The sequence below is a fragment of the Neomonachus schauinslandi genome, chromosome 6 (assembly GCF_002201575.2).
Source record: "Neomonachus schauinslandi chromosome 6, ASM220157v2, whole genome shotgun sequence".
NCBI classification, from domain to species: domain Eukaryota; kingdom Metazoa; phylum Chordata; class Mammalia; order Carnivora; family Phocidae; genus Neomonachus; species Neomonachus schauinslandi.
Window position 1 is genome coordinate 85,682,727 of NC_058408.1, and position 27,494 is coordinate 85,710,220.

Below are 27,494 nucleotides of genomic sequence, written 5' to 3' on the forward strand. Positions count from 1 at the left end.
GAGACAGAACACATGCAGGGGGAGAAGCAGGCAGAGGGAGAAGCAGGCTCCCTGCCAAGCAAGGAGCCTGATGTGGGACTTGATCCCAGGACCCTGGGATCATGACCTGAGCCGAAGGCGGCCGCTTAACCGACTGAGCCACCCAGGTGTCCCATTAATGTCTTTAAATGTTATACTGGAAAAAAAGTCAATAGGTAGGTATAAAAATAAAGGAGTAGGGAAAACAACAAAGAAAGCAGAAAGGAGGGAAAATAAGGCCAAAGGGAGAAATTAATGAAAATTAAATATAAAACAGACTTTCTTCAAAGTCAAACTTTTGTCTTTTTTTACTAATATAAAATTTCTGGTGAGATTGATTTTTTTTTAATGAAAGTAACTAAAAAGCTCAAACTATTAGAAATGCTAAAAAGAGATATAACCACAGATGAACAGATATTAAAATGCTCAGAATGCCATGAAAATTTGCATGCAAATAAATTTAAACACAAAAAAATAAATAGACTGGGGCGCCTTGGTGGCTCAGTTGGTTAAGAGTCTGCCTTCAGCTCAGGTCATGATCCCAGGGTTCTGGGATGGAGCCCCCACATCAGGCTCCTTGCTCAGCGGGGAGCCTGCTTCTCTATCTACCTGCCACTCTCCCTGATTCTGCTGTCTCTCTCTCTCTGTGAAATAAATAAATAAAATCTTTTAAAAAAATAGACTAATTCCTAGAAAATCATAATTTATCAAACTGACTTGAGAAGAAGTAAAAAGCCTGAATAGTTCTATGATTATTAAAGGTATTGAATTGGTATTTAAAAATATCCCCACTTACACACACAACACACACACACAGACACACACACACACACACATACCCCAAAATCACCAAGCCCAAATGGTATCACAGAAGTGTTCTGTCAAACTTTCAGGAGAATAGAAGGTAATATTTCTAAATCATTTTGTAAGGTCAGTATAACAATGATACCAAAGCTGATAAAGATTGCACATGAAAGGAAAATTAGAGGCCGTTCTTACTCTTAAGTGTGGATTAAGAATCCTAAACAAAATCCAAATTCATCTGTATATAAGAAAGATAGTATCATACCAAATTGGGTTTTTCCTAGGAATAAAAAGGTGATCTAACTTCAGAAAATGTATAAATATAATTGCCAGTTGGTAGATTAAAGGAGAAAAACCACATTAATTATTCCAACAGATACAGAAAAACAAGTAGAAAAAAAATAACCATTTACACTTTAAAACTCTTAGCAAGCTGGAAGGCCAAAGTACAATAGTCCCCCCTTATGTGTGGGGGATATGTCTCAAGACCCCCAGTGGATGCCTGAGACTGTGGATAGTACCGAACCCTATGAGTACAGTTGACCCTTGAACAACGTGGGTTTGAACTGCACAGATCCACTTTTATGTGGATTTTTTTTGGTAAATACCATAGAGTATTATAAATGTATTTTCTCTTCCTATGATTTTCTTAATGTTTTGTTTTCTCTAGCTTAGTTTATTTTAAGAACACTGTGTACAATACATACAACATACAAAGTATGTGTTAATCAACTGTTTTTGTTATTGTTAAGCTTCCAGTCAACAGTAGGCTGTTAGTAGTTAAGTTTTGGGGGAATCAAGAGTTACACACAGATTTTCAACTGCAGGGCAGTGGAGGTCAGCATCCCATGCTTCCAACACCGGCACTGTTTGGGCCAGCTGTACCACGTCTTTTCCCGTACATATATACCGGTGATAAAGTGTGACTTATAAAGTAGGCACAGTAAGAGATTAACAATGGGAACTAATAATAAAATAGAGGGGCGCCTGGGTGGCTCAGTTGTTAAGCATCTGCCTTCGGCTCAGGTCGTGATCCCAGGATCCTGGGATCAAGCCCCGCATCGGGCTCCCTGCTCAGCCGGGAGCCTGCTTCTCCCTGTTCCACTCCCCCTGCTTGTGTTCCCTCTCTGGCTGTCTCTCTCTCTCTGTCAAATAAATAAATAAAATCTTAAAAAAAAAAAAAAAGAACAATTACAGCAATATATATAATAAAAGCTATATGCAATTTAAAACTTATTGTTTATTTTTGGAATTTTTTATTTGATATTTTTGGACTGCAGAGCACCTCAGGTAACTGAAACTGCAAAAAGTGAAGAGTGGTTGGGAGGCTAGGACTGCTGTGTTTCCTTAGCCTGATAAATGGTTAACTATTGGAAACCTGTAGCAAACATCATTTTAATTAATGAAGTGTTAGATATAATCACATTAAAATCAGGAGCAGTAAGTAAATAAATAAATGAAAATAAAAATAAAATCAGGAACAAGACCAAAAAGCCTGAAATCATTGCTTCTCTTCAGCAGTGAAGTAGAGGTTCTAGACAGTGCATAACAGAAGAAAAATCAAAGTTATATAGATTTGCAATTCATATGATTTTTTTTTTACAAAAAACCCCCCCCAAATCTACAAACAAATTATAAGAAATGGTACGTTTAGCAAGGTGGGATTGTGATTAATATACTTATAAAATTCATTTGCATTTTGTATACTAGCAACAAACAAGAGTACCATTTATAATAGCAATAAATACTTAGGAATATATCTTACAAATGTTGTACAAAACCTGTATGGAAATCATTATAAAACATTATTGAAAGTTACTGACGGAGGGGCGCCCGGGTGGCTCAGTTGGTTAAGCGACTGCCTTCGGCTCAGGTCATGATCCTGGAGTCCTGGGATCGAGTCCCGCATCGGGCTCCCTGCTCGGCAGGGAGTCTGCTTCTCCCTCTGACCCTCCTCCATCTCATGTTCTCTGTCTCTCATTCTCTCTCTCTCAAATAAATAAATAAAATCTTTAAAAAAAAAAAAGAAAGTTACTGACAGAAAACAAATAGAAATACTGTTCAAGAATAAGAAGTTCAATAATATCAATGGGTCAATTCTCTGCAAATTAATTGTGGATTCAATAAAATGCCATTCCAAATCCCAACATTTTTTTGAGGAACTTGATAAGCTAATTCTCTCAATTGTATGGAAGAACAAAGGACCAAGAGTAATCAGGATACTCCTGAAGACGATGATGTTTCTTATCATCATCATGAAGGTTTCTTATTCTAGCAGACAGCAAGATTTCAGATAGTCATGAAGACAGAGTGGTTGGTATTGGTGCGGGGATACCCAGGTGGACCAAAGGAGCATAGTAGAGAGCTTAGAAGCATTTATCTGGAGAGCCTAGATAAATGACAAAGGTGGACCGTAGATTGGAGAGGATCTCATCCAGTGGGAATGCTACAATTAGGTTGTCATATGGATAAAAACAAAATTGATTTTTATGATGGTGTAGTTGTGATCCAGTTCCAGACGGATGAAAATCTTAAATATGAATCGCAAATTTTTTTAAAGTTTAAGAGAAAATAGAAGTGAATAGTTTCTTAATTTTAAGGTAGAAAAGGATTTCTTAAGACACACAAAGTGTAGACCTTAGAAAGACTAATAAATTGGACTACATTGAACCTAAGAACTACTGTTTGACAAGGGATGCCATAAACCATGAATAGCTAAGCCTGAACTCTGAAAAGGTACTTGCAACCTGTAAACTGATTAAGTATCCAAAATTAGTATCCAGAATTTATGAAAAATTTCTACACGTTAAAAGGTGAAAGTCAAATAACCAGTAGAAAATTGTGCAAAACACGTGAACAAGGGAAAGCATGAATGGCAGATTTGGTTCATAAATACATCTGACCCCATTTCTCACCTGGGAGATGAACAAATATTACAAAGTCTGATAATAGTAATATTGACCAGAAGGTTGGGGGGGGGGTCAAGGAGAATTTATTTTTATTTATTTTTATTTTTTAATTTTTTATTGTTATGTTAATCCCCATACATTACATCATTAGTTTTTGATGTAGTGTTCCATGATTCATTGTTTGCGTATAACACCCAGTGCTCCATTCAGAACGTGTCCTCTTTAATACCCATCACCAGGCTAACCCATCCCCCCACTCCCCTCCCCTCTAGAACCCTCAGTTTGTTTTTCAGAGTCCATAGTCTCTCATGTTCATCTCCGCCTCCGATTTCCCCCCCTTCATTCTTCCCCAAGGAGAATTTTTATATACACCGGGTGAGAGTTGAAATTGCTATAACCGCCTTGGCCAGCTGTTTGTGATTATCTTGTAAAATTGAACATTTGTACATCCTACAGTCTTACAATTCTGCTGTGTATATTCAGTAGAGAAACTTGTACTTGTGCACATGTCCGACAGGAGGTCTGTCCCAGACTGCTGATAGTAGTGTTTGTTCAAATGGAAAACTGAAAATCATCCCCACTGTCCATGAACAGAAGAATGGATAAAAGTGATGCCAGCCCACGTGGGATACTGTACAACAGTATAAGCCAACAACCCATATGACAATGTGGATTAATCCTAAAATACAAAGTTGAGTAAAAAACAGCAAGTCAGTAAACTACAATGTCATATCATTTTTCCCATAAAGTTCATAGGCAAAACTATAGAATATATTATGTAGGGACATACATTTGTAACCTAGTTTTTAAAAAGAAAAAAAGGAATCATGAACATAAAATTCAACATAAGTTCTCTCTTGCTGGGAGGCAGGAGGATAGGGTGGAGAAGATAGCATACAAATAGACATAATTGTTCTAGTTCTTAAATTGGGTTAATGAGATTGTATGCTTTTGTGTGTCAATTATTATGTAATCAGAAGTATTATAATAGACTGGTCAAAGAGGTTATATATATTCTCTACCACTCCTTTTTAGAGAATCATCTGTGTGCAGAAGAGCATTAACATGGCAGGCCTGCACTGCTGTCTCTAGAAAAGTCTGCTGGCCCCTGGGTGGCATCTGGGAACTTGGATTTTAGGAGCTGACGAGATTCTATGGTCATAGGTTTCTTGATTAGTTTTCCAGTGGAGGAAGTGACTGTTTTCCAGGTAAAATTGGATTACCAGACATCTGTCGTAAAAGTCCTTACCATGTATGTAATGTTTCTTCCAGAGACGTGTTACATCAGAACTTTGAGAGTTATAAGCCCGAGGTACAAGAGCTGATCTGTGTAGCTGATCGTTTGGGATCACTGATGCAATATGAGACACCTGGTTTCCTGCCAAACAAGAGAATACACAGAGGTATTCTGAAACTGTCTGAACATGGAAATATATCTGACATAAGAACAAGGATTGTCAAACCCTGTTGTGCTTTAAAAAAAAAAAAAATCATTTGTGCTGTTGACTCAGAATCTCCATTTAATCGAGACAAAAGTGTAGAGATTCATTCAGAGAATTCTGGAAGAAGACTGCTGCCAGCATGACTTCTATGCTGTTGCGATAGTGTAGATACAGAATATAGGTCTTAGGTCATCACTGCAGATCAGACGGTTCATCCATGGGAGCTGTTTGCTTAGTGTGGGAGCGAGGGAGAATTTAAACCTCCGGTTGCATCAGTAGGAGGCAGAGCTGGGAGGAGACAACTTTGGGGGTGCCTCTACATTCCCCTGATAGATTTTAGTTTTATTAGGACTGTCACAACTGTAATGTATCTCTGGTCTTGTTAAATTATCAATACTTAACAATTCTTTCTACAGTGACTCTGGAGTTATCCCCGAGACTGTGTAAAGTGGGTGAAAATTAGTTCCTCTCAAGTGTACTTACAAACGCTTGTTTTCTCAACTTTTCCTTCTTTTAGCCATGGGTTTGGCGGCATTGGAGGTCATGCAAGCTGTCCAGCGTACGTGGACCAACTCGAAAGTTCGAATGAATGGGAAAACACGGCTAATGCAGTGGAGAGACATGTTCGACATTGCAGTAAAGTGGAGACGGTGACTAATCTTTAAATGAAAATAAACTCGAAGTGTTATCATTGTAAAACAGTAGAGGCCTCCCCTAGTTAACAGGTGTTTTGGAATAGTATAGTTGACGCACAGTATTATGTGAGTTTCAGGTGTTCGGCATCGAGATGCGACGAGTGTGTATGTTACACTGTGCTCACATGAGTGTAGCTACCACCCGTCCCCACACAGCACTGTTACGGTATCGCTGACTATGGTCCTCGTGCTGGGCCTCTCATCCCTGTGACTTGTTTCCATAACTGGAGGCCTGTACCTCCCACTTCGTTAACAGGTTTTGAATCTTGTTTGTCTACTAACAATAGGCCTTATAAGTTATGTTTTCCTCTCTCAAGTTTGTCAGAAATTGCTGGCATCGTTATTCTTTAAAATACACTCAACTAGTGTTTATGAATTATAGGGATTGAGTGCTGTCAAGTTTCCAAGCATATTTTTAAGTGAAGTGTTTTCGAAAAAGCAGTCTCTTTGAAAGAGCATAACACAATCTGGGGTGCCTTTGAATGAACGTCGGTGTACCAGTCCTTTGATAGTTGAAGTGTGTGCCTGCCTAACCAGCTACAATTTAGTGGGGTAAACCACTGATACTCACTTATATGAGAAAAATACTGCCCTACTAGTAAACCTGTACTGACTTCCTACTTGGTCCAACTGGAACATCTATTTGGAATATACAGGTTGGTGTTGCATATTTTTAGATGTAATAGCCTGAGCAGTTGCTTTCTCCCCGCTTTTGCAAAGACTTCTCATGTTTTGTTGTTAATGCTTTTGAGCATTTGTAGGTTTTATAAGGTCTTCATCTTTAACAAGCTCTGTTTTATAGGATTGCCGACCCAGACCAGCCAGTGTTGTGGTTAGATCAAATGCCAGCACGAAGTCTTAGCAGAGGTTTTAATAACCACATCAATTTGATCAGGTAGGAACCTTTTGTGCATCTTTCCTATTTTCATGGGAGTTTATTCCAAATAGGTCATGGAGACCGTGAGTGACCCTTGCTCCTTCCCTGGTGACTTTTGGACAAGGGCATACACAGATTAGCTCTGTGCCTGTGGGGTCCTGCCTGCATTCGCTTCAGCTAATCCAGTTGCAGGAAGAAATGCAGGACATGCCATGCTCCTTCCCCTGGCTCTTCTCTTTGATGCACAGCTCAGTTGAAGGGAAGACTGCCAGATTTTTGCCTAGGATGTCCTTCTCAAAGGGTCCTAAAACATCACAGCAAGTAATTAGAGGGAGAACATTACATTTCCCATAATATCCTGATTATGTTGCATGGCTCAAAGAATTCTTGGACAAGAATTGTGGTGGGGGAAGCGCTCCCCTGTGCCATCTCTAAAACCCCAACAAACAGAGGGGTTGGCTCTGTAACACTCTGGTAGCTAAGCCTTCCTGAAAGGGTGAGCCAGGTTAATCAGAGAGCTTCTGTCTTATCCAGAGGCTCTGCAAATTAGGGACATGTGTACATGTGTACATGTGCTTAGCCACCCTCAAAATAGATGATGAACAGATATTAAAGAACATCAGCTTCAAGGGGAGCCGTGAATTTACTTCTAGATAAAATTTACAAATGTGGTAGTTGTGTCACGTCTAAAATGCTTCTCCTTCCAGAAGCCTGATCAAGAAAGTATCACTCAGTACAACTCTGACATTAAGTTTAATGGACATGTCATTTATACTTTTTTTTTTACTTCCTAGAAAAAAATTTCTTTTCCTTTTGTGACTTGTGTGTTCCTGTTTCTTTCTAATTTGTGGCATGTATAGCTAGACTCCACTGGCTTTAACTGAAGGCCACTGTCCGTGTGTTGTGCTGTGCAATAAGTGATGTCGCTTAGTGAGGCCAGACTGGTAAACTGCAACGTATTGTGTTCAGAGTGATGGTGGTCATGTGTACAGGACGCAGGGGGACACAGAAGAGGGGTGTCCAATCCAGCCTTTAGGTGATGCTTGTGCTGTGTGGGGAGATGGGAAGCAGAGAGGTGGATGAGGCATGGACGCACAAGCAAGTCAGGTATGGTCAGGAAAGGATGACTCCTTCATTAGGACTGGTGATTAGTTTAACAATTCAGAGAGTATTGTCAGGGATTGAGGCTTGAAAGACAGGCAGAGACCCAAATATAAAAACTTTCTTTCAAAATATAAATAACTTTAGATGCCATTTAAGGCTTTTTTTTTTAAAGATGACAGAGAGCTGTTCAGAGCTTGTAAGCAGAGAAGTGGCAGAGCAGATTTGCACATTCAGATGGTCACTTTGGCTGTAGGTGGCAGGATTGCTGGGAGAAGGTGGTGACCTGGGAGGGAAGGGAAGTGGTTGGAAAGTTGTGGAATAATTCAGATGAACAAGTATCAGCTTTGTGGAAGTGAGTGGGAGGGGATGGGATGGATATTTAGAGTGTCACCTCAGGAGCACTGGTGGTGGGTTGGGAATCAGGGAGAGCGTGGGGAGCCATGGGAGACAGTCCCTGCTCTGGCTCAGGTGTGTGGTCCTTACAGTCGGCCAGGTGACAGTAGGACAAAAAGTAGGTGGCCGTATTTGGGGCTGGGGCTGGGGGCAGTGCAGGGTACGGGAGTGACTTCTTGCTCACAGTTACGGACTTGAGGTTTGAGATGTCGATAGGGAACCCAGGGAGCAGTTGGGTGTGTACGTGTTAGACACGTGTATGCTGCTGGGGTGTGTACATCAGCATGTTGGCTGTACATGAAGTTCGGGGAGAGAGTTGTAAAACTAGGAGGTGGGGATAGAAATGTGAGTAAAATAATATGTAGAGCAGGCAGAGACGAAGGCCACTTGTGAGCTCAACTGCAAGAAGGAGTGGGAGCAGATAATGTTACTGGGAGAACCAAGGGAGAGGAGAAAAACTAAAGGGCTTCCTAAAAGGAAATTGGCCTAGAAGTACTTGAGGATCTTTCTTCCCATTTTGGCATCTCCGGGGCTGAGTTTGGTGCCTCTCCTACCAGAAAAAGCTGCAAGAGCTGACAAGCCATCTTACTAAGACAGTTCTTTGCTGCTTCTATTCATTGGTCGCAAGCAACCACGTTTTCCAAACTTTTTTGCTACCTTATTCTCTTGGCTCTCTTATTGTTCTTTTGAATTAACTTGGAAATCAGATGTTTCAGGTATGTTCCTTTGTAAAAAGATCCTTAAAATTTTTTTTCTTACAGGGGTCAGGTGATTAACATGAGATACCTGGAGTATTTTGAGAAGATTCTTCATTTTATTAAAGATAGAATTCTTGTTTATCACGGGTAATCCTTCAGTTTTCTTTTTCATAGTAATTGCTAGCTTTGATATATTTTACATTAGTTATATTTGTAAAACTTGAAAACTAAGCCTATTGACAGACTAAACAAAGTATATCAAATGTTTACACAGTGTTTGGAATCATAAAGTCTTTCAGTAATGACTTATCAACCTTTTAACAGCTTCACAAAATCCACAGTGTTTTTAATCTTACAATATTGTGACTTTTCTGATCTCTTTTCTCTAAAGAGAAGGACGTTTCTTTGAATTTCTTTATTCAGGATTTCATATTCATTCTCCTTCACATGAAAGGCCATATGGTATAGATATAATAACAAACAAAACACTGGGGAAAAAAGAATTCTGAATGGATCGTTATCACCAAGAAAATATAAAATTGGTATAAAAACCTAGCAGGATACTTCCATTTGAGCGACTTCAGAAAGGAAAAAAAAAAATCACTTCTAATTTCAGAGATGGCATAGGAGAATCAAGGTTTCATGGCCAAACCAAGATCCATACATGTATATATACACACTGGCTGTCAATCCATTCTGCTTTTCCCTGTTTCACTTTCTAGATGGACTGCTATTTTCTTAATTGTCATCTGCAGCCCCAAATTCATGAGGATTAAGCCATCCCATTATTTAGAAACTTTTGTTCTGGCCCACCATTTTGAATATTGATCTACTCAAAATTGAGGATGATTTATTAAATTAAAGGTAATAGCAGTTAATGTAATTAATTATTACATTTCTGTATTAATTTTAGTTGCCATCTCCCTCTCTCTCTCTCTCTCTTTCTCGCTCTTTCTCTTTTTAAGAGCTAATAATCCTAAAGGACTGTTGGAAGTTAGAGAAGCTCTGGAAAAGGTACACAAAGTAGAAGACCTTCTTCCGATTATGAAGGTAAGTTTATCATCAAAATCTTGGGAGGTGTTTTTAGAAAAACAAACAAACTAGAGCACTTTTTAAAAAGAATTCATAACTTTAAATGCATGTTTATTAATATTATGCTATAAGTATTTTAAAACTTATAAAGCATTCTACCTGAAAACACTAATGTAAACACACTCTGAATAAGAACCAAAATAAGACACAGGCATCAGTCTCAAACATAAAAGCAAATCTGTGAGGAAGCAGTTGATACAGGAAACAGAAGGAAACTTAAAAATCTCTACAGTTGAATTCTGCTTCTGGCTACAGTGGAGTACTGAGTACTTGACTGCCTTTCCACACCATAGCAATTCTAAAACTGGACAGAATACAAGGCAACTATTTTCAGGTGTTGGCAATTACAAGATTGTGATTTTCGAGAAGAGGGGAACACCTGAGGTGAGCCCAGGTTCACCCCAGCTCTCTACCTGGGTTATGTACTAAACCACTGTGCATGTGGAGCCTAAACAGACTATGGTGGTCTTACTGAGCTAAGGAGGCAGCGATTGGAACTGGGATCTATTCAAGTGTCTGGACTTTACAGGGCAGAGTCCAGAAGAGGAGGGAGCTGTTCAAGGTGAGGAGTACCTGGAGGTCAGCATGGGAGATCCTTGTCATCCTTGGCTGAGAGCTTGACTGTGTGCGGGCAGTGAGATTCTGAGAGGCTCTGCAGAGAGTGGCCGCTGTGGGGGTGAGAGCTGAGCAGAGCTATCGGCGGTTTGACACCACTGAGAGACAGTGGAGTTGTGGCCTTGCCAGGATGGAGGGATCCCGTGAGCACCTTGAGCATCTTGTGACAACCCCAGGAAGGACACACTGTAGGTGTAAGACCACCTAGAATGAGGTTCACATCCTAGGACAAAATAGAGTGCCCTAACAGAGAAAAAAAAAAACAAGTCTAAAAGGATTAAATGGATCTGCTAGTGATTTGACTGCCTGCCAACACAAAATTCAACACCCTTTAAAGGAAGGAAACACAATCTAGACTTCTTAATTATTAGATAAATGAAGAAGCAGGAAAACGTGACCCATAACCAAGAAAAACAAAACCATTTAACAGGAACAGACCCCCAGATGATGCAGAAGTTGGAACTAGCTCTTTTAAAGTCTTTGCTTCATAAACGTGTTCAAGGACTTAAAGGAAAACATGAACATAATGATGAAGAATCTCAGCAGGGAAATGGAAACTGTAAAAAGACCAAAAGAAAATCAGAGGACCCGAAAGTCCATGGTCTCCAATTCGGATGGGTAATTGGTTCACAAGACACGTTGTCTATAATCCAGAACTTGGTTCACTTAGGATGCTGGACAGAGAACAAGGCTTTGTGGCATCCACAGTCTCATCATGAGGCCCAGCAAGGACCCAGATGTGGGTCCTGCCCCCTTTATCTAAAAGGGTGAATGAAGTCGAAGTCGGTGCCCACCCTCACAGAGAAGCCATTACTTGGGTTTTGCATATGGCCCAAGGTTTGTGTGCCAGTTCTCCACTTTCCTTGTCCAGAGGCCATCTTCCCAATCAGAAGGTTTTACAAGGGTCTGCCATCACTTCTCAGGGGAGGCCAGTGATGGAATGCTACTCAGTAACAAAACGGAGCAAGGGGCCTGCTATACACAGCAACCGGGGTGGACCTCAGAAACATGATGTTGAGCAAAGGAAGCCACATACAAAAGAGTATGATTCCATTTCTAAGAAGTCTGATCTATGGGGATAGATATCAGAATAATGGTGGCTTATGAGAAGTGAGATTTACCTTAATGGGGTAGGAGGAAGCTTTCCAGAATTATGGCAATACACTATATCTTGATGGTATAGTGGGTACATGGGTACATGGGTATGTACATTTGTCAGAATGCATCAAATTATACATGTGAAGTTCATCGTATGTAAATTTCACCTCAAAAGAAAGTACATAAACTAATTTCATAGATGATAGATAGATAGATAGATAGAAGCAACAGAAAAAAAAAATAGAATTCTCATAAATTAGAAAATCTCGGATAGTTAGGCTAGTACATTAGAGACAGCTGAATATCAAATATATATGAGCTGGAAGATCAATAAATTCTTCCAGAATGTAGTATGTAAAAGACAAAGAAATATAAGCTACAAGAGATGATGAACACAGAAGATGAAGAATGGACCTATCTGATAGAAATTCTAAAAGGAGAGAAGAAAGGTAAAGAAGCAGAGCAAATAAAAAAAAAGAAAGAAAAGCAGAGCAATTAGTCAACAAAACAAAAGAAGGAAAGCTTGTAGAGAGATGAAAAGATCAGTTGAGGGCCCCCAGATGTTCAGCATGATGTTCAACATTGACACCTAGACACATTCTGATAAAATTTGGGGACTTCAATGTGAAAAAGAGTTCCTCAAAAAAATTACACATAGAATTATCATATGATCCAACAACTCCACCTCTAGACGTGTGCTCCAAAGAATTGAAAGAAGCGACTTGAACAGATATTTGTACACTCATGTTCGTGGCAGCATTGTTCACAGTAGCCAAGGGGTGGAAGCAGCTCAAGTGTCCATTGATGGATGAATGGATAAATCATATGTGGTCTAGCCATACAATGGAATATTATTCAGCCTTGAGAAGGAAGGAAATTGTGACCCAGGCTACAACATGGATGAAGCTTGAGGACATTATGCTACATAAAATAAGCCAGTCACAAAAGGACAAATACCCTGTGATTCCACTCATGTGAAGTATCGAGAGGAGTCAAATTCAGGTAGAATGGTGGCTGCCAGGGGCTGGGGGAGGGAGTCAGTGTTTAATGGGGACAGAGTTTGTATTTGAGTTGTTCTGTGGATGGACGGTGGTGATGGTTGCAAACAGTGTGAATGTACTTAATGCCATCAAACTATACATTCACAAATGGTTAAAGTGGCAAATTTATGTGATGTATATTTTAACACACACACAAAAAGAACATCTTCAAGCTTCCAGAAAAAAACCAAATACTAAGGAAGGAGAATTCCACAGATGCCTGACTTCTCTCCAGCAATAGTGGATTCTAGAAGACAACTAAGGGAAATTTATTTGAACCCACTGTACCAGTGTTCAGGTATGAAGGTCAAATAAAAACTGTTTCAGGCATAGTCATTTAGGAATTTCATCAAACCTAGATTTTCTTTGTCAAAATGATTGAAAGACATTTGTACTCTCACAAAATAAGCCCAAGAAAGAAGAAAACATGAGATATCAGAAATCATGGTGAACAAATAAGCCACTGAAATGAATTGTTAATGCCTGATGTTAAAAAATATACATGTCTGAAATTAAAGTACTAGCTAATGTCAACATTAAAGGTTGAAGAAAGTAGAGAGAGGAAATAAAACTGTTACTATAAAGGTATTTATTTTTTCAATGAGAGAACATAATCACTGACTGACCCATGATATTGACAGGAAAATACATGTTTAATTATCTATATTAAAATTTAAAGGCAAACACTGAAAGAACAGAGGTAGGACGTATAATCTTCTAAATGCCTAGAAGGTAGGGAAACAGCATAAAGACAACAAAGTCAATTTAACTCAAAGTTTATGAAGAGTAGGGTGGGTAAGAAATGGATGTAATGGCAGTGAGAAGTCAGCCTGGCATTATAATTGATCCCTTAGTGAAAGATGGACGATTTCAGATTGGTGTTTTAAAGTCCAGCTATGTGCTGTTTACAGGAGACATGCATAGCAAGTTAATGTTTAAAAAGGGGAAGGGAGAAAGGTATACCAGGCAAATGCTAATGGAAGGAAACATGGGTGTGGCAATGTTAACATCAAAAGCAATGTAATTCAAGATGAAGGAGACTTCAAGGGACAGAAATTTTATTGTTTAAAAGTGTAAAATCAAGAAATTATAATTTCTTGAACCTCTTCTCCGCCCGGGAATATAACTACTCAAAAATTTGCCAACAGCCGGTGGATTTTATTTTTTCCAATTAATGCTTTGAACTTTAACGTAAAAGTTGAATCAGTGTTCTTGTAGCTATAGTAGAGAGGTTTAATTACGTCAAATAAAATTTGAGAAATGGGTAGAACCAGAGCTTGTCCATTTCTAAGGAATAACCAGGAAACATCATGTCAAGAACAAAGCAGTGAGCTAGTACTCTGCATGCCAGGGTCCACATCTGCCTCACTGGGCTTGGGTGAACTTCTTCCACGGTCTAGATCCCAGGCTCCTGTCTACTAGGAGCAATGATTCTGGCCAGACCTCAGCTCAGAGTTCTTGCGAGTGTCAGATAAACCGATGCAGTGGTTTTCAACCTTCTCAAAGCCACTCTGGCATTAACTGAATACCCGTGTTCGATGCCCCCTTTCCTGCTCGCAAATGAAATTCACAGAGAATATATCACACCTACTCAAAAAATTCTTTAAAACATCACCATTGTGCCATAAAAGGAGGTCTGCCAGGTAAATCAACCGTAATAGACAAGCGTGTGTGTAGCTCAGGATGTCAGCATTCAGGCTTGTCTTCACGAGAAGCCATAACGAAGGAGCCGTTGTTCACACCTGTTTACATTTGAACCTGTCAGCTGCAAACGCGGCCCTGTATCTGTGCGTTACTTGCTGACTTACAGATCGTGAGCCACAGTGTTGGTGGCAACAGGGTTTTTTGAAATGGTAACCTTCCAAACAATGTCTAATACCCTCTTCCCTCAGTTGGACGTGCTATTCGCATTCATGGAAAATTCAGTGTGTATTAAAACTACGTAGTTCTGAGCCTCACGTTGGGGTAGAGATTACTTAAATAAATGAAAAACTTAAAAAAAAAAAAACATGTAAAATATTTAGTGTCTAAGTGTGAAATGGAGTCTGGTTCCAGGCCCAGGAGATTATTAAATTATAAACAGGTTCTTCTTGGACATGAAAACTCAGTGGGGCATTGGCAGCCAGTCATGCATCACGTGTGACTGTCCCCTACCCTGTGGGACATCTAGTGTTCTCAGCCCCACCTGCTAAGTGGTAGACCTTCCCCCCACCCACCACCCCCCTGTCCCTGTGGCCACCAAACTCTCCCATAAATTCCCCAGATGCCCCCCAGAGGGCAGAACCACTCCACGGAGGGCCGCTGGGACAGACCTACAGAAAGAAAACTGACGTGTCTCAGTTTTTCCTGTTCTTTCTTGTTGGTATTTTAGGCATTACATTTACTCTATTGTGTAGAAGGCCAAATCAGCTGAGTGGGATTTTAACGTTTTATGTATGTCTTGGTTTAAAAAGAAAAGCCTAGTGGGCTCCAAGCCTACAGTTGCTTAGTGCAGCTGAGAGGCCGAGCGTCGCCTACCCGGGGCCAGCCTTCTGGTGCGAGGTCACTGCGTGTCCAGCCATGGTGTGGAAGTGACCATTCCCTGGCAGCACTAGACACCTAGCTTTCAACCGGGAGTGTGGTGAAAGCACTATTTTTAAAGGCACACACAGAAGTATATAAATAAAGGGTTTGGTGCAATGTGATGTGACGACAGCTTCCACTGAAATATTCTTTTGGTGAAAAACCACGTTAAAATACAACTGACCCTTGAACAACATGGGTTTGAACTGCATGGGTCCACTTCTATGTGGATTCTTTTCAGTAAATACAGTACAGTCCTGTAAATGTATCTTCCTTGTGATTTCTTAATAACCTTCTCTCTAGCTTACTTTACTGTAAGAATACAGTATAGAATACATACAACATATTTTTATGTTATCAGTAAGGCTTCTAGTCAGCAGTAGACTATTAGCAGTTAAGCTTTTAGGGAGTCAAAAGTTATATAGAGGTTTGGGGGGTCGGCTACCCCTCACATTGGTCAAGGTCAACTCTATACCTCAGCTCCCCTTGAGGCAGCTTTTTGGCATATAATGTGGCTGGAGGTCATGAAGGCTTGGGTCCATGTTCCCACGCTGCCACTTCCCGCTCAGTAACTCGGGTAGGACCTGCCCTCCCAGGGGCTCCTCCATCGTAAGATGGAGACCATGCCCTATCTTACTGGTACATCATGAGCATCAGATGAGACTTGGCATATAATGTTACCACACGTCTTCCTCTAGAAGCCCCTTGTCCATGGAAGATATTCCTGTTCCAGTTCCTGATGCTGGTTCTGATCACCTGTGCCTCGCTGGTCCCTGGTCCTTCTCTGCACCATTCATGACCACCTGCTGGGTCTTACTGGTTTTAGACAACCTTTCCCCCAGTAGTGGCTTATGTGAAGCACAACCTCCTCTTAGTCCGTCCTTGGTTCTCTTATTCAAGTCTCTCAGCCCTTTAAAAAAAGTTGGCAACACTGAACAATGTGGGGAGGATTTTTTCTGGAGTAATGACAAAATCTATTTATTGGCATTTTGGCTTTGTCAAAACTATTTTATTTTTATTTTTTTTTAAAAGATTTTTATTTATTTGCCAGAGAGAGAGGGAACACAAGCAGGGGGAGCGGCAGGCAGAGGGAGAAGCAGGCTCCCGCTGAGCAGGGAGCCCGATGTGGGACTCGATCCCAGGACCCTGGGATCATGATCTGAGCTGAAGGCAGACGCTTAACCAACAGAGCCACCCAGGCTCCCTGTCCAAAGTATTTTAAACAAAAAGCTGACATCTGAAACTGCCTTCATACTTATCACCCCTGAAGGCCATTCTTGGCTCTATGTAATTCCTTTAACATACTTTTCTGTGGTCTGTAGAGTTGGAGTGTGTGTGTGTGTGTGTGTGTGTGTATGTATGTGTGTGAAATTCTCCAGTTGACAAATATAACTCTGAGTACTTTTCAAATCAGACTGCCTTGAAGGAACACGAGCATGAGCACAAGGTGTTTTTTGAGTTATGAGATTTGGGGTACAACCATTCTGCTAAGAATCCAAGTTGCTGCCAATAAAGATGAACATGAGAAAATCCTGAGGGGACTCTTAGAAGGGAGCAGTACCCTCACTGACTGAGGGAGCTTGTTGCTGAGGCTCCGTGCTGGCCTCTGCTAGGGGCCCAGGGATGTGCCACCTGGGCCTGGAGTTTGTGTGGGGCGTTGGGAACAGGCAGAGGCGTCCCCGGTCCCTGTAGAGGTGTGCATGGTCGTGGCCTCTTGCATCAGGATTTCTGTGACCCTTCTTAAACACGTGGAAGGTTGAGTCAGCGCTACAGAAGAGCGCCTGGGGGTTTACAATGAATTACACACTAGTAATGTGAAATTTTTTTCCCTGAAAGCAGTTTAATACTAAAACGAAGGATGGGTTCACGGTGAACACAAAAGTTCCCAGCCTCAAAGATCAAGGGAAGGAATATGATGGATTCACAATCACAATTACAGGAGACAAGTATGTACGCTTCCTAAGTGTGAGTATAAAGGTGGGCTGGTGTCTGATATTGCCACAGGAGGTTAGACGTTACCCGGCTTTTGCTTTATCCTGAAATGAAAATTATCAAGGGCCAGTGTGTAGCTATAACCAGTTATTTTGTTAACATGACTTGTAGAATATTGTGCCAGCAGATACATTTTCTGACCACGGTGGATCTAACAGCTTTCTAGATATTAGGTATAATATCTAATGTGGAAAGCATTCTTCCAGGTTCTTAAAGTTCCTTGTGGGCAACACTTTTAGTGATAAAATGAAAAGAGATGAAAGATTGGCAGATTGAAGGCCATTGTAAGAGTTTTTAAGTACAGGTTTTAATATATTCTGAAAGGGGTGCAGTCTGTTATTATGGAAAATTTAGAATACAAAGATAAGCAAAGATAAAAAATCATTGAGTTGTTTCTTTAAAAACTGAGATTATACTCCACACATTGTTTTATAATCTGTTTCTTTTGTATCTTACAATTACTTTATCATGAACATTTTCTTATATTTTTGTAAGCATTTGTAATGCTTGCATAGTATTCCATTTTTGGATGTTGTAGCATTCCTCCTACTAATTTTTTGTTATTGACCATTTAGAGTATTTCTCATTTTTCACTTTGTAAATAGCCCCGCAGTGACTGTTTTTATTAACCAGTCTAATTTATATCTGAAGCCCAAGCTTCATCTAGGAGCCTCCATATCCCTTGAATTTGGGGTGATTACCTTGCCCCTCCCCAGCAACACGCATCCCTCAGTTGCTGAGCCTGCAAGGCGCCATGATTCCTGCATCGGGACTTCCGGCTTGATTTCTGCCAGCCCCACAGTAGGGCTGTGACTTGCCTCTGCCTCTTGGGCTCCAGCTTTCTCATCGGCCTTTACTCTCAAACCTTTACAGGAGCCTCTTTGTCAAGTTCTCGGTCAGAACCTACACAGGCTCCATGAGTAAGCACCAGCTTAGCAACTCCCAGATTTTATGACTTTTCCATATCCTTGAGGTGTTGATCTACCCCAGACCATTTATCAAAGTACTTTTCCCAACAAATATCACACTCCCCTCCCTGGAAGGAATTCCAGGTTTGCTATTAACGTTAAAATTACTCCCCTGCCTTTCCACCCACTCGTGAGATATAGATCTCAGATGAACTGGTTCTCCAGGCAGAAAGGGAATGACGGTGCCAAAGAGTACAGAAAGCTCCTCCCCCCCCCCAGAAACATGGCGTCTTTCCTCCATGTCTCACCGTATTCATTGCATCATGCTCTGGGCTCTCACCCCTCGAGTAGACTCTGGTGTCTCCGTCCCTGGTCTCGTGGTGGCTTCCAGTGCTTTGTCAGTGTCCCCGAGGCTCCATTCCACTGGGTGTTAAACCACTCCCCGCTCCATACCCTCCACTGCCCGTGGATACCAGGACCCACTCCCCCGCCAGGCACTCAAGGCCTTTCATAATGTGGCCCTCGCAGCATTTCCTGCTTGCCTGAACTGTTTTCCTGCCAGAACTTGGCCTGCTAACTCAGCTGGATGGCTTGTTCCCTGAGGTCACCTCGCACCTCCTGGTTCTGAGCCTCTCTCACTCCCATTCTGATTTTCACATTCGGGCCCCTTCCCCTGTGAAGCATTTCCTGTTGTCTTCCACATCCCTAAATTAGACCTGATCTCCCACTTTTGAACCCTCACGCGCTATGTGATCACTGTGCACGTGGTCTTATAATAATTCATGGCCTCAGTTCTCCCTCCTTCCTCCATAAATGCAGCAGCTGTTCTGTGTTCCTCTTTATAGGATCTAAGAGCTGTTTATTTATATAATACATGCCTGTTGCATCAAATTTGTCTCCTCCGTAGAGTCTGTCATGGAGCTAAGCATGCAGCAGAAGCTTAAAAAAACACAGTAGAGTCCCTGAACTTCTGCACACAGTTCTGGCTCCTGATCTTCAATCATAATAGGGAGGCTGTCTGAGAAAGTCTTTACCATGCATTCATTCTTGACTATGTGTAGTTCCCTTCTGTAGTAGCTTAAGCTCCTATAATACATTTGGTTAGACCGAACAAAATATCATATTCTATGGGAAACTTGCCTACATATGGAACATGCCTACATGTGTGTAGTTAGAAAGGTGGGACACATTCTCAGATATGTCTTGTGCCACATCAGCATACCAGTTCCTTCCTTTTTTTTTTTTTTTTTTGACTCCCCATGTTTGGCTCTTTGAATTGTAAAATGCATGCCTTTGACACACATTGTTGTATTTTTAGGGTTGGCAACATACTGTTTTCTGTGGAAACGCAAACCACAGAAGAAAGAACACAATTCTATCATGCTGAGATAGATGCACTTTATAAAGACCTCACAGCAAAAGGAAAAGTACTGATTCTTTCATCAGAATTTGGGGTAGGTTTTTGTTTTTTTTCCATTTTATCCGTGCTTACTAGGATTCTCCTGTAACCTTTTCAAAGCCTCTACCCATTCACGGGTATTATCCATTTTATGCTTGAGATCAGCTTTCACTGATGACCTATAAGGACTTCTTTTTAAAATTCTTACAGAAACAATTCCCATATTTATTTATTTATTTTTAAAGATTTTATTTATTTGAGAGAGAGAGAGCACACAGAGGGAGAGTATAAGGGAGAAGCAGACTCCCCGCTCGCCCCGATGCAGGACTCGATCCCAGGACCCTGAGAGATCATGACCTGAGCCGAAGGCAGACGCTTAACCGACTGAGCCACCCAGGTGCCCCCAATTCCCATATTTAATAACGATAGTAATTGAGGAAGGGAAATGATCCATGTACACAGTTACTGTGTGTTACACGGTATGTCTGGGCTCTGTCCATAGTTGGTCCGTAGTGACAGTGGCCTGTGGGGCATTTGGTGGGCCTTTCCTGGTCTGTGATTCTTCCCTCCGTGTCTCACCCCAACTTGAGGGGGCTCCCTAGAGGCAGGATCTGGCCTGTCACACCTTCATGGGAGTATTGTGGGCACTCCATCCAACTTCTGGAGTGGATGCCCGTGGTCCCTGGGAAATCACTTCATTTCTCTTGCACCTAATCAGTTCATACCTATAATTAAGCATCCAGGTTTTTATATAATTAAGTGTATTTATCACCTAAATCTCAGTACAGAGGTTGTGCTCATCAGATTCTTGGGAAACCATATTTGGTATTAATGAGTACTTTGTTTTATTTTAATCTTAATATATATTTTGACATTTCAAGTCACGTTAAAGGAGGCTGAGATTTTTATGTTTATCAGAAAAGGTTTCAGGTTTTTTTTTTAAGATTTATTTATTAATTGGGCGGGAGGGATGGAGGAACAGATGGAGAAGGAGAGAGAGAATCCCCAGCAGACTCCCCCTGAGTGCAGAGTCTGACTCGGGGCTCAATCCCAGGACCCTGAGATCAAGACCTTGGCCAAAACCAAGAGTTGGTTACTTAACTGACTGATCCACCCAGGTGCCCTGAAAAAGTTTCAGTTTTAAAAACAGCTCAGAAAATATTGCCCTACACCGAACTGTATATATACCCTTTCATTAGGAAAAAATGGTAGCGCAGAGTATAAAATATGCAAGAATGTGAAAGTAGGTTCCTGTAGGAGAGACATGAAATAATCCTCTTCCTGAGCTAAATTTTCTTATGTCTTATCACCTTGTAAAAAACTAGTTTATAATCTAATACTTAAATTCATGAGCATGTGTCTTTTTTTTCTAGGAGGCTGATGCTGTTTGCAACTTAATCTTATCTTTAGTTTATTACTTTTATAATTTAATGCCACTCTCTCGAGGATCCAGGTGAGTGATAACCTATCATTTGAAAGTTTTTACATTGAAGAACATGTCCTTTTTTGCTTGCACTACTCGTTGTGTCTGGGGGTCCAAAAGTACCCCCATGCAATTGGAAGAAATCCCCTTTGGTTTTTTTCAAAATCCACCCAGAAATTATGTCCTTGACCTACCACCCCATCAAAGGAATTATGACAGATTGTTCTAAGATAGTGTGCTTACATTTTACAGGCTGTGGATCCACTCGACAACACAAATGTCTTGAAGGCCTACTACATGCATGCATTTGCACTCACTGTATTTTAACTTGTGATATTTGCCCAGACTGCTACCCTGTCCTCTTCTCCCCTTTCCCCCAGTTTTAGTCCGTCACTCGACCTCCAGCCCTAATGTTTTATACTTTTGAGTCACCAGCCATTCTGTACTACTTGTACTATTGTGAATCAATTCTTGCTGCTTAGGAATCCATCAGGAGCTTCTTAGGTGTCATCAAAACCAGGGTTTCTGTCTGTCCTCTGTTTGCCAGTATGACATGCAGTAGATCATGGAATTTGAATTTAAGATGTTTGGGCTAAAATGATATGCTTGAATGTTCTTGTCTTTAACACTTTAAAAGTAAAACTCTCCTAGATGTGGTAGTAAATGTTGTTATATTAGAAAGGCACGGAAACAAGCGAGGAGCATGAATACTGTAGTATCAGCCTAACTGTTACTAGCGTGCACTGAGTATATGACGTGCTTACGCCCTCCGCACACCCCCTCTGATCAAGCACGGACGCGGGTGCCGCGGGTACCCAGCAGTTGCCCATTTGTCCTCACAGCGGCTGAACTGGCTCCCGGGGTGACGCGGGAAGGAGGTGACACGGGAAGGAGGTGACACGGGAAGGAGGTGCAGCTCTCGCCACCTGTGCGTTGCCCTCAGAGCCGCCTCTGTTCAGCCCCTGATCCCGTTGCTTCTGTCCTCTCTGTGCTCAGAGCTACCGCTGTAGTTCAAACCCGCACCACCCCGTGCCTTTCTGACTTGTCTCCCTGCTTCCAGGCTTTTCTCCGTCCCCCTCTGCCTCAGTTCTTCTTCTTTTTTTTTTTTTTTTTAATTCCAGTGTAGTTAACATACAGTGTTATATTGGCTTCGGGTGTACAGTGTAGAGATTCAGGATCTCTGCCCCCATTCTTCATACCTGGTGGCTCTGGTGCAAGCTCGTCCGTGTCCTGCCCTGGTTTGTCTTGGCCTCCTCACCGCTTTCCTTGACCCGCCCTTTTACTATACTGTGGAACTTCTCGAAGGGCCTCCCGTTCCCCCTCCAGTGCACCTCCCTGCCTTTCCTCACACCTTCGTGTCCACACGGGCTCTGCCTCTGTGCCGGCCATTTCCCTTCCTTCCCCTCTGCCCGCCATGCCCCACCTGGACCCTGAAGAGGCCCCCGTGGGCGCCCCCTGGGCTTGACTAGCTGCACCTGCAGGCTTTCCCCGCAGCGTGTGTGCTGTCTGCCTCCCCGGCCAGCCTGCTTGTTCTCAGAGGCGAGAGCCTCCTTCTGGTTATCTCCACACGGAGTGTCCTGCACAGGGCCCACGCGGCCCGTGTGTAATAGATATGTCAGAAGCAGGAGTGAGTCTGTTATATGCCAGGAAGGGAATTTATATGACACATCAGCTTTCAAACCGGTCTGTTGGCACCTTCTGAGAATGTGTTCTGCTTTTCTTCTTTGGGGAACGAGGTTTTTTAATGCTTAAACAGTAAGATTAATAATTTGTTTGTATTACAAAGTGTATGTATGGTATACATGCATTTTAAAAGCCAAGCCTTGTGAAGTTGCTAGAAATAGAAGCAGTCACATCTTTTAATTCGTTATTTCATAAGAATAGAAAAACAAAGTGGGAAGAAAACTCCTACTTAAAAGAAACACCTTTTTTCCCCAGAAAAAGAATATTCTGGGTCACATTTACCCTTAAAATCGTGAATCTAAATATTTTTGTTAGTAGTAAATTAGTAGATATTTTTTAAGACATCAAAGTATTTTTTAGTTTAATTTTTAAAGAATTCTTAAGTAAAATTTCATCTTTTACGACAGAAAATCCATAGTGAACTTTTCATAGGATCCCTGTTCAGAAACCAGGACTGACAGGTAATTATTCTTTATTTACATAGTGTGATAGCTTACTCTGTGATCGTGGGAGCTTTGATGGCAAGTGGAAAAGAAGTGGCAGGAAAAATCCCCAAAGGGAAGGTATGTTGAAGCCAGAAGGGCAGATGGTTGACTGTGTGTTTAAATCCCAGCCCTCGGATTTTTGTGTTAAGATCCAGAAGTTAAATAGATCTCAAAGTGAGCCTCTCTCCTCCGTATTAATTACATTCCTAAATTTCTTTCTTTTTCAGTTAGTTGACTTTGAAGCTATGACAGCCCCTGGTTCAGAAGCCTTTAGCAAAATAGCCAAAAGCTGGATGAGCCTAAAAAGGTAACTACTTGGTGGTGGTCAACAAAGGGATGTTACCTCTAAAGGGGGAGAGAGGACTTCTTGCTCCTGTTGGAGCTAGCTGAGTGATACTGGGAGTACGCTCCTTTTCCTGCGTTCTTACTCTGCAAGGAGTGTAATCCACTTTTCCAAGGCTAAGATGTTTTCCTGTCGTGTAGGACCCCCGAAAGGGTGAGTCTACAGATAAAAATAAATAATGAATAAAAAGCAAGGAAATTGGTTTGTGAAGGAAAAGTGACACATGTCCTCTTTGTATAATCAGGCATTCATCTCTCTTGGCTAATTGACCCTTTATCCCAAACTCTTAGGTTCAGTATTCAGGAAGGAATTTGAAAACTGTGAGCTGGACCCATTTCAGACTTACTCTGAGTGGGAGCCCATTTTTACTGCACAGTTGATTTTGAGAAGGTGGCCCTTCATTGTAACATAGGCGAGGAATACATGTGAGTCCATACATACTAACTGGACATCATCCCCAGCGGCTACCATCACGAGTCCAGCGTACCCTGATCTTTCCTGGCTCTTGTTGCCAGGACTTTCGGGATGAAATTAAACCCATAGATACTTTAATAGTTAATAAAGAACAAGCACATGTCACTGACCTTTATTCTTGCTCCTTCTCTGTGTTTTCTTCATCATAACCCCTGCCAATTTTGCCCTTCCCATCTACTGGACACAGCAGCCACTCTAAAAATTGCTGGGTAATTTGCACTCTGTTTAAAACAGAGAAATTCATGTCTGTAGTGCACTCTTGTTCAGTGTGTAAGTACGTTACTTAGCTTTGTAACGATAGCTCCTGACAGTCGCACCCCGTTCCAGGGTATTCCCGTTTCAAGATTGCTGGCTCACGTGTGTTTTAGGAGTATGACCATAGCGTCAAACGTCTTGCTTCTGTCTCTTCCATAGTTTTACAGTGTGAACCTTCCAACAGTTCTTTAAGGAATGAATAAAAAACTGCCTCCCACTGTGCAGTTACCATTTCGCACCGCCCTCTGGCATGCATGATCTCATTCTGGGCTCAGGGCCCCCCTGTGAGTTAAGAAGACTGTGCCTGGTGCTGCTGATATGGGCAGGGGGGCCGGAGAAAGGGCTGTAGCCAATAAGGAGCGAGGCCGGTCTGGAGCCTGTGTCTCTGATTCAAGTCTAACGGCTCCCTGGCAGGACGTGTGCCAACAGTCACAAGTACAGCAGAGTTTAATTTTCCTTTCCGAAGATTCTGGCTGAACTGGCCAGCAGTCCATTATGGGAGCCTCTGGATATAAGTCCCCAGCCACAGAAGCATCCGTTCTCTTCACAGCTCCTCCCTGCTTTTGTAAAATTGTCTGACAGCATACATACAGGGTCATTGGAAAGAGAATATTAGAATAGGAATAATGCCTTTTTTGTGAAATTGTGTTAATCTTCATATTCCTTCTTTGTGTTTTTCTTTTCCAGTATTTCACCTTCTTATAAGACTCTCCCATCTGTGTCAGAGACGTTCCCTACATTAAGATCAATGATCGAGGTGCTAAACACGGACTCCTCTCCACGTTGTCTTAAGAAACTCTAGTTACGCTGTGGTATTTATACAAGTAAAGGGCCGGACCTCTTGCTTCTTAAGTTATTTTTTAAAACATGGAATTATAAAGAAACTAGGTCCTTTATTACTTTTGATACCAATTTTTGATAGGAATTGAATACTTGAAATCATTTTCTTTACTTTTTGAACCATAATAAAAATCATGAAAGAGGGTTTTTTGGGGGGGGAAAAAAAGCTCTATGTTGGGGCAGGAAAATGTATGTAGAGGCCAGCGGCCTTGTTGGTTTCCACTTACAAAGTCCTAAAACTCCTTCCTCACAGCAAAAAAGTTGACTTCAAAAACCAAAAATTAATCATTAAAAGGAACAAAACCAACAACAAAACAGGAGTGTTTTCATTCCTTGAAAGATTTGTATATTTTTCAAAGGCCTTTTTATGCACATTGTGATAGGGCATCGTGTTTCTCACATAATCTTCACGAGTGGGTTCTCCGTTGTATTTGAATGATGGAAGATTCCTGGGCCGTCACCATGTGCCGCAGAGCTCACTGCCGGAACATTTGTTTTGAATGATGCAGACAGTATTTGCCAGTGACCCAAACACTGAATTACTGAACCATGTTTTTTTTTTTCTCTGTGTTGGAAAAAATAAACGAGGGGTGATTTCTGTAAATCACCAGTTTTTGACACTGGATTATGTATGATTTTATTTTGTGAACTAGTTTCACTTGCAGGTGTAAGAACATCCGGAACATGACTGATTTCCCCCCCGCTCCCGAGACAGGGTAAATGACAGTGAATAAAACGGGTTCATTAAATTATTGCCATTTCCAAATCATTTTCATTTTTCTTCGGTGTTTGTTAAAGAGTTAAACTATTCACTGCTTTTTGCTACTTGGTTTTGGTCTTGAAATCCCACATTAAGAGTAGCCAGCCAGTGTCTTGGGGTGTCGGGGCTCGTGGGGAGCTTAGCACCACTGGACAGGAGCAGTTATCTGCTAGAACATGGCCGTTTGATCGAGACGACCTGCCCTTCGGACTGATGCCCACCCTTCGGACTGATGCCCATCCAACTACTGACGTGTGCTTTTGAACAGCCACCTAGTGTGGCTCCTGTTGTCGTCTCTTCTGAGGGAGGGGAATAATGATCCCAGTTGTCAGGCACACCCCATCTTATGAGCACATTTCACACCCACAGGTCGATTTTTCTCCTGGAGACCAGCATTGTGCTCACCGAAGACAAGTGTCCATTTTCATTTTACAGGTGAGCGAGCTGAGACTCTGGGAGGGCATTGACGCTCCCGAGACCCCAAGCTGTTGACACCCTGGTGCTGATTCCAGCCAGTCCGCTCTGAGCCCAGGGCCTCCCTGCCCCGCTGTGGTCTTCAGGACTAAAGATTCAATTCGCACGCTCTTCTCAAGACTCAGAGAATACATAACAGGGCACCGTGCAGGGTCTCCATGTATCTGTTACGTTTCCTTGTGCTCTCAGCTTTGTGCTGTTTTGACCAAATTGAGCTAGCTGAAGACTTTGGAAACCACAAAAGAGCTGCATCCAGAGATGCTGTGTGGGATTGCAAAGCAAGATGGCAGTTGCCATCTTTTTTTTTTTTTTTTTTTTTTTTAAGATTTATGTACTTTAGCGAGAGCGTGTAGGTGCATGAGTGGGGGGAGGGACAGAGGAGAGAATCTTCAAGCAGCTACCCGCTGAGTGCAGAGCCCCATACCGCACTCGATCTCAATGATCCATGAGATCCTGACCTGAGCCGAAACCAAGAATCAAATGCTTAACCGACTGAGCCACCCAGGAGCACCCTGTCCTTTCTAAAATACGACAATATGTCTAAACCCCAGAATTAGAACATATTTCTCTTGAAACCAACTCCAAATTCCTCCATTTCAGTTTTTATTTAGATAGCCCAGTTTCTCCTCATTCGCATAAGGTGATTATCACATCATCAGAAGTACTAACATGCTAAATTCTGTGACTTCAAAATGTTTTGGGAAAACATTCCATCTTCTGCCCCGAATCCCAAAATACTCAGGCCAAATTGACTGTGGTCTGAACAAAATATTACAGTAGTTCTGTTTGGTGGCCAAGATGGTACCCACCACTAGCGCTCCCATTCCCATCTTTAAGGGCTCTTGTCACAGGAAGATTTGAAATACATTTTTATATCATGATATTTAATGCTCTCTCATCACCTCTTCTATTAAATTGAAAAACTGCACCTAAAAATCAGTCACAGGGGCACCTGGGTGGCTCAGTCGTTAAGCGTCTGCCTTCAGCTCAGGTCATGATCCCAGGGTCCTGGGATCGAGCCCCACGTTGGGCTCCCCACTCAGCGGGAAGCCTGCTTCTCTCTCTCCCTCTGACTGCCACTCTGCCTACTTGTGCTATCTCTCTGTCAAAT

The 27,494-nt window shown here is 41.7% G+C and overlaps 1 protein-coding gene across 1 annotated transcript in view; it reads left to right on the forward strand.

Annotated features, from left to right (window-relative positions):
* TTC13 (tetratricopeptide repeat domain 13) overlaps positions 1–25,772 on the forward strand; it is a 91,020-nt gene extending 65,248 nt beyond the window's left edge. The window contains 11 exon segments of the mRNA XM_044916465.1: positions 5,004–5,134; positions 5,691–5,823; positions 6,671–6,763; positions 9,004–9,087; positions 9,906–9,990; positions 17,187–17,293; positions 19,566–19,701; positions 21,020–21,099; positions 23,237–23,315; positions 23,465–23,544; positions 24,997–25,772. Coding sequence (XP_044772400.1) covers positions 5,004–5,134; positions 5,691–5,823; positions 6,671–6,763; positions 9,004–9,087; positions 9,906–9,990; positions 17,187–17,293; positions 19,566–19,701; positions 21,020–21,099; positions 23,237–23,315; positions 23,465–23,544; positions 24,997–25,111 — 1,123 coding nt within the window. The 3' untranslated portion in view covers positions 25,112–25,772.
* The last annotated feature ends 1,722 nt before the right edge of the window (positions 25,773–27,494 follow it).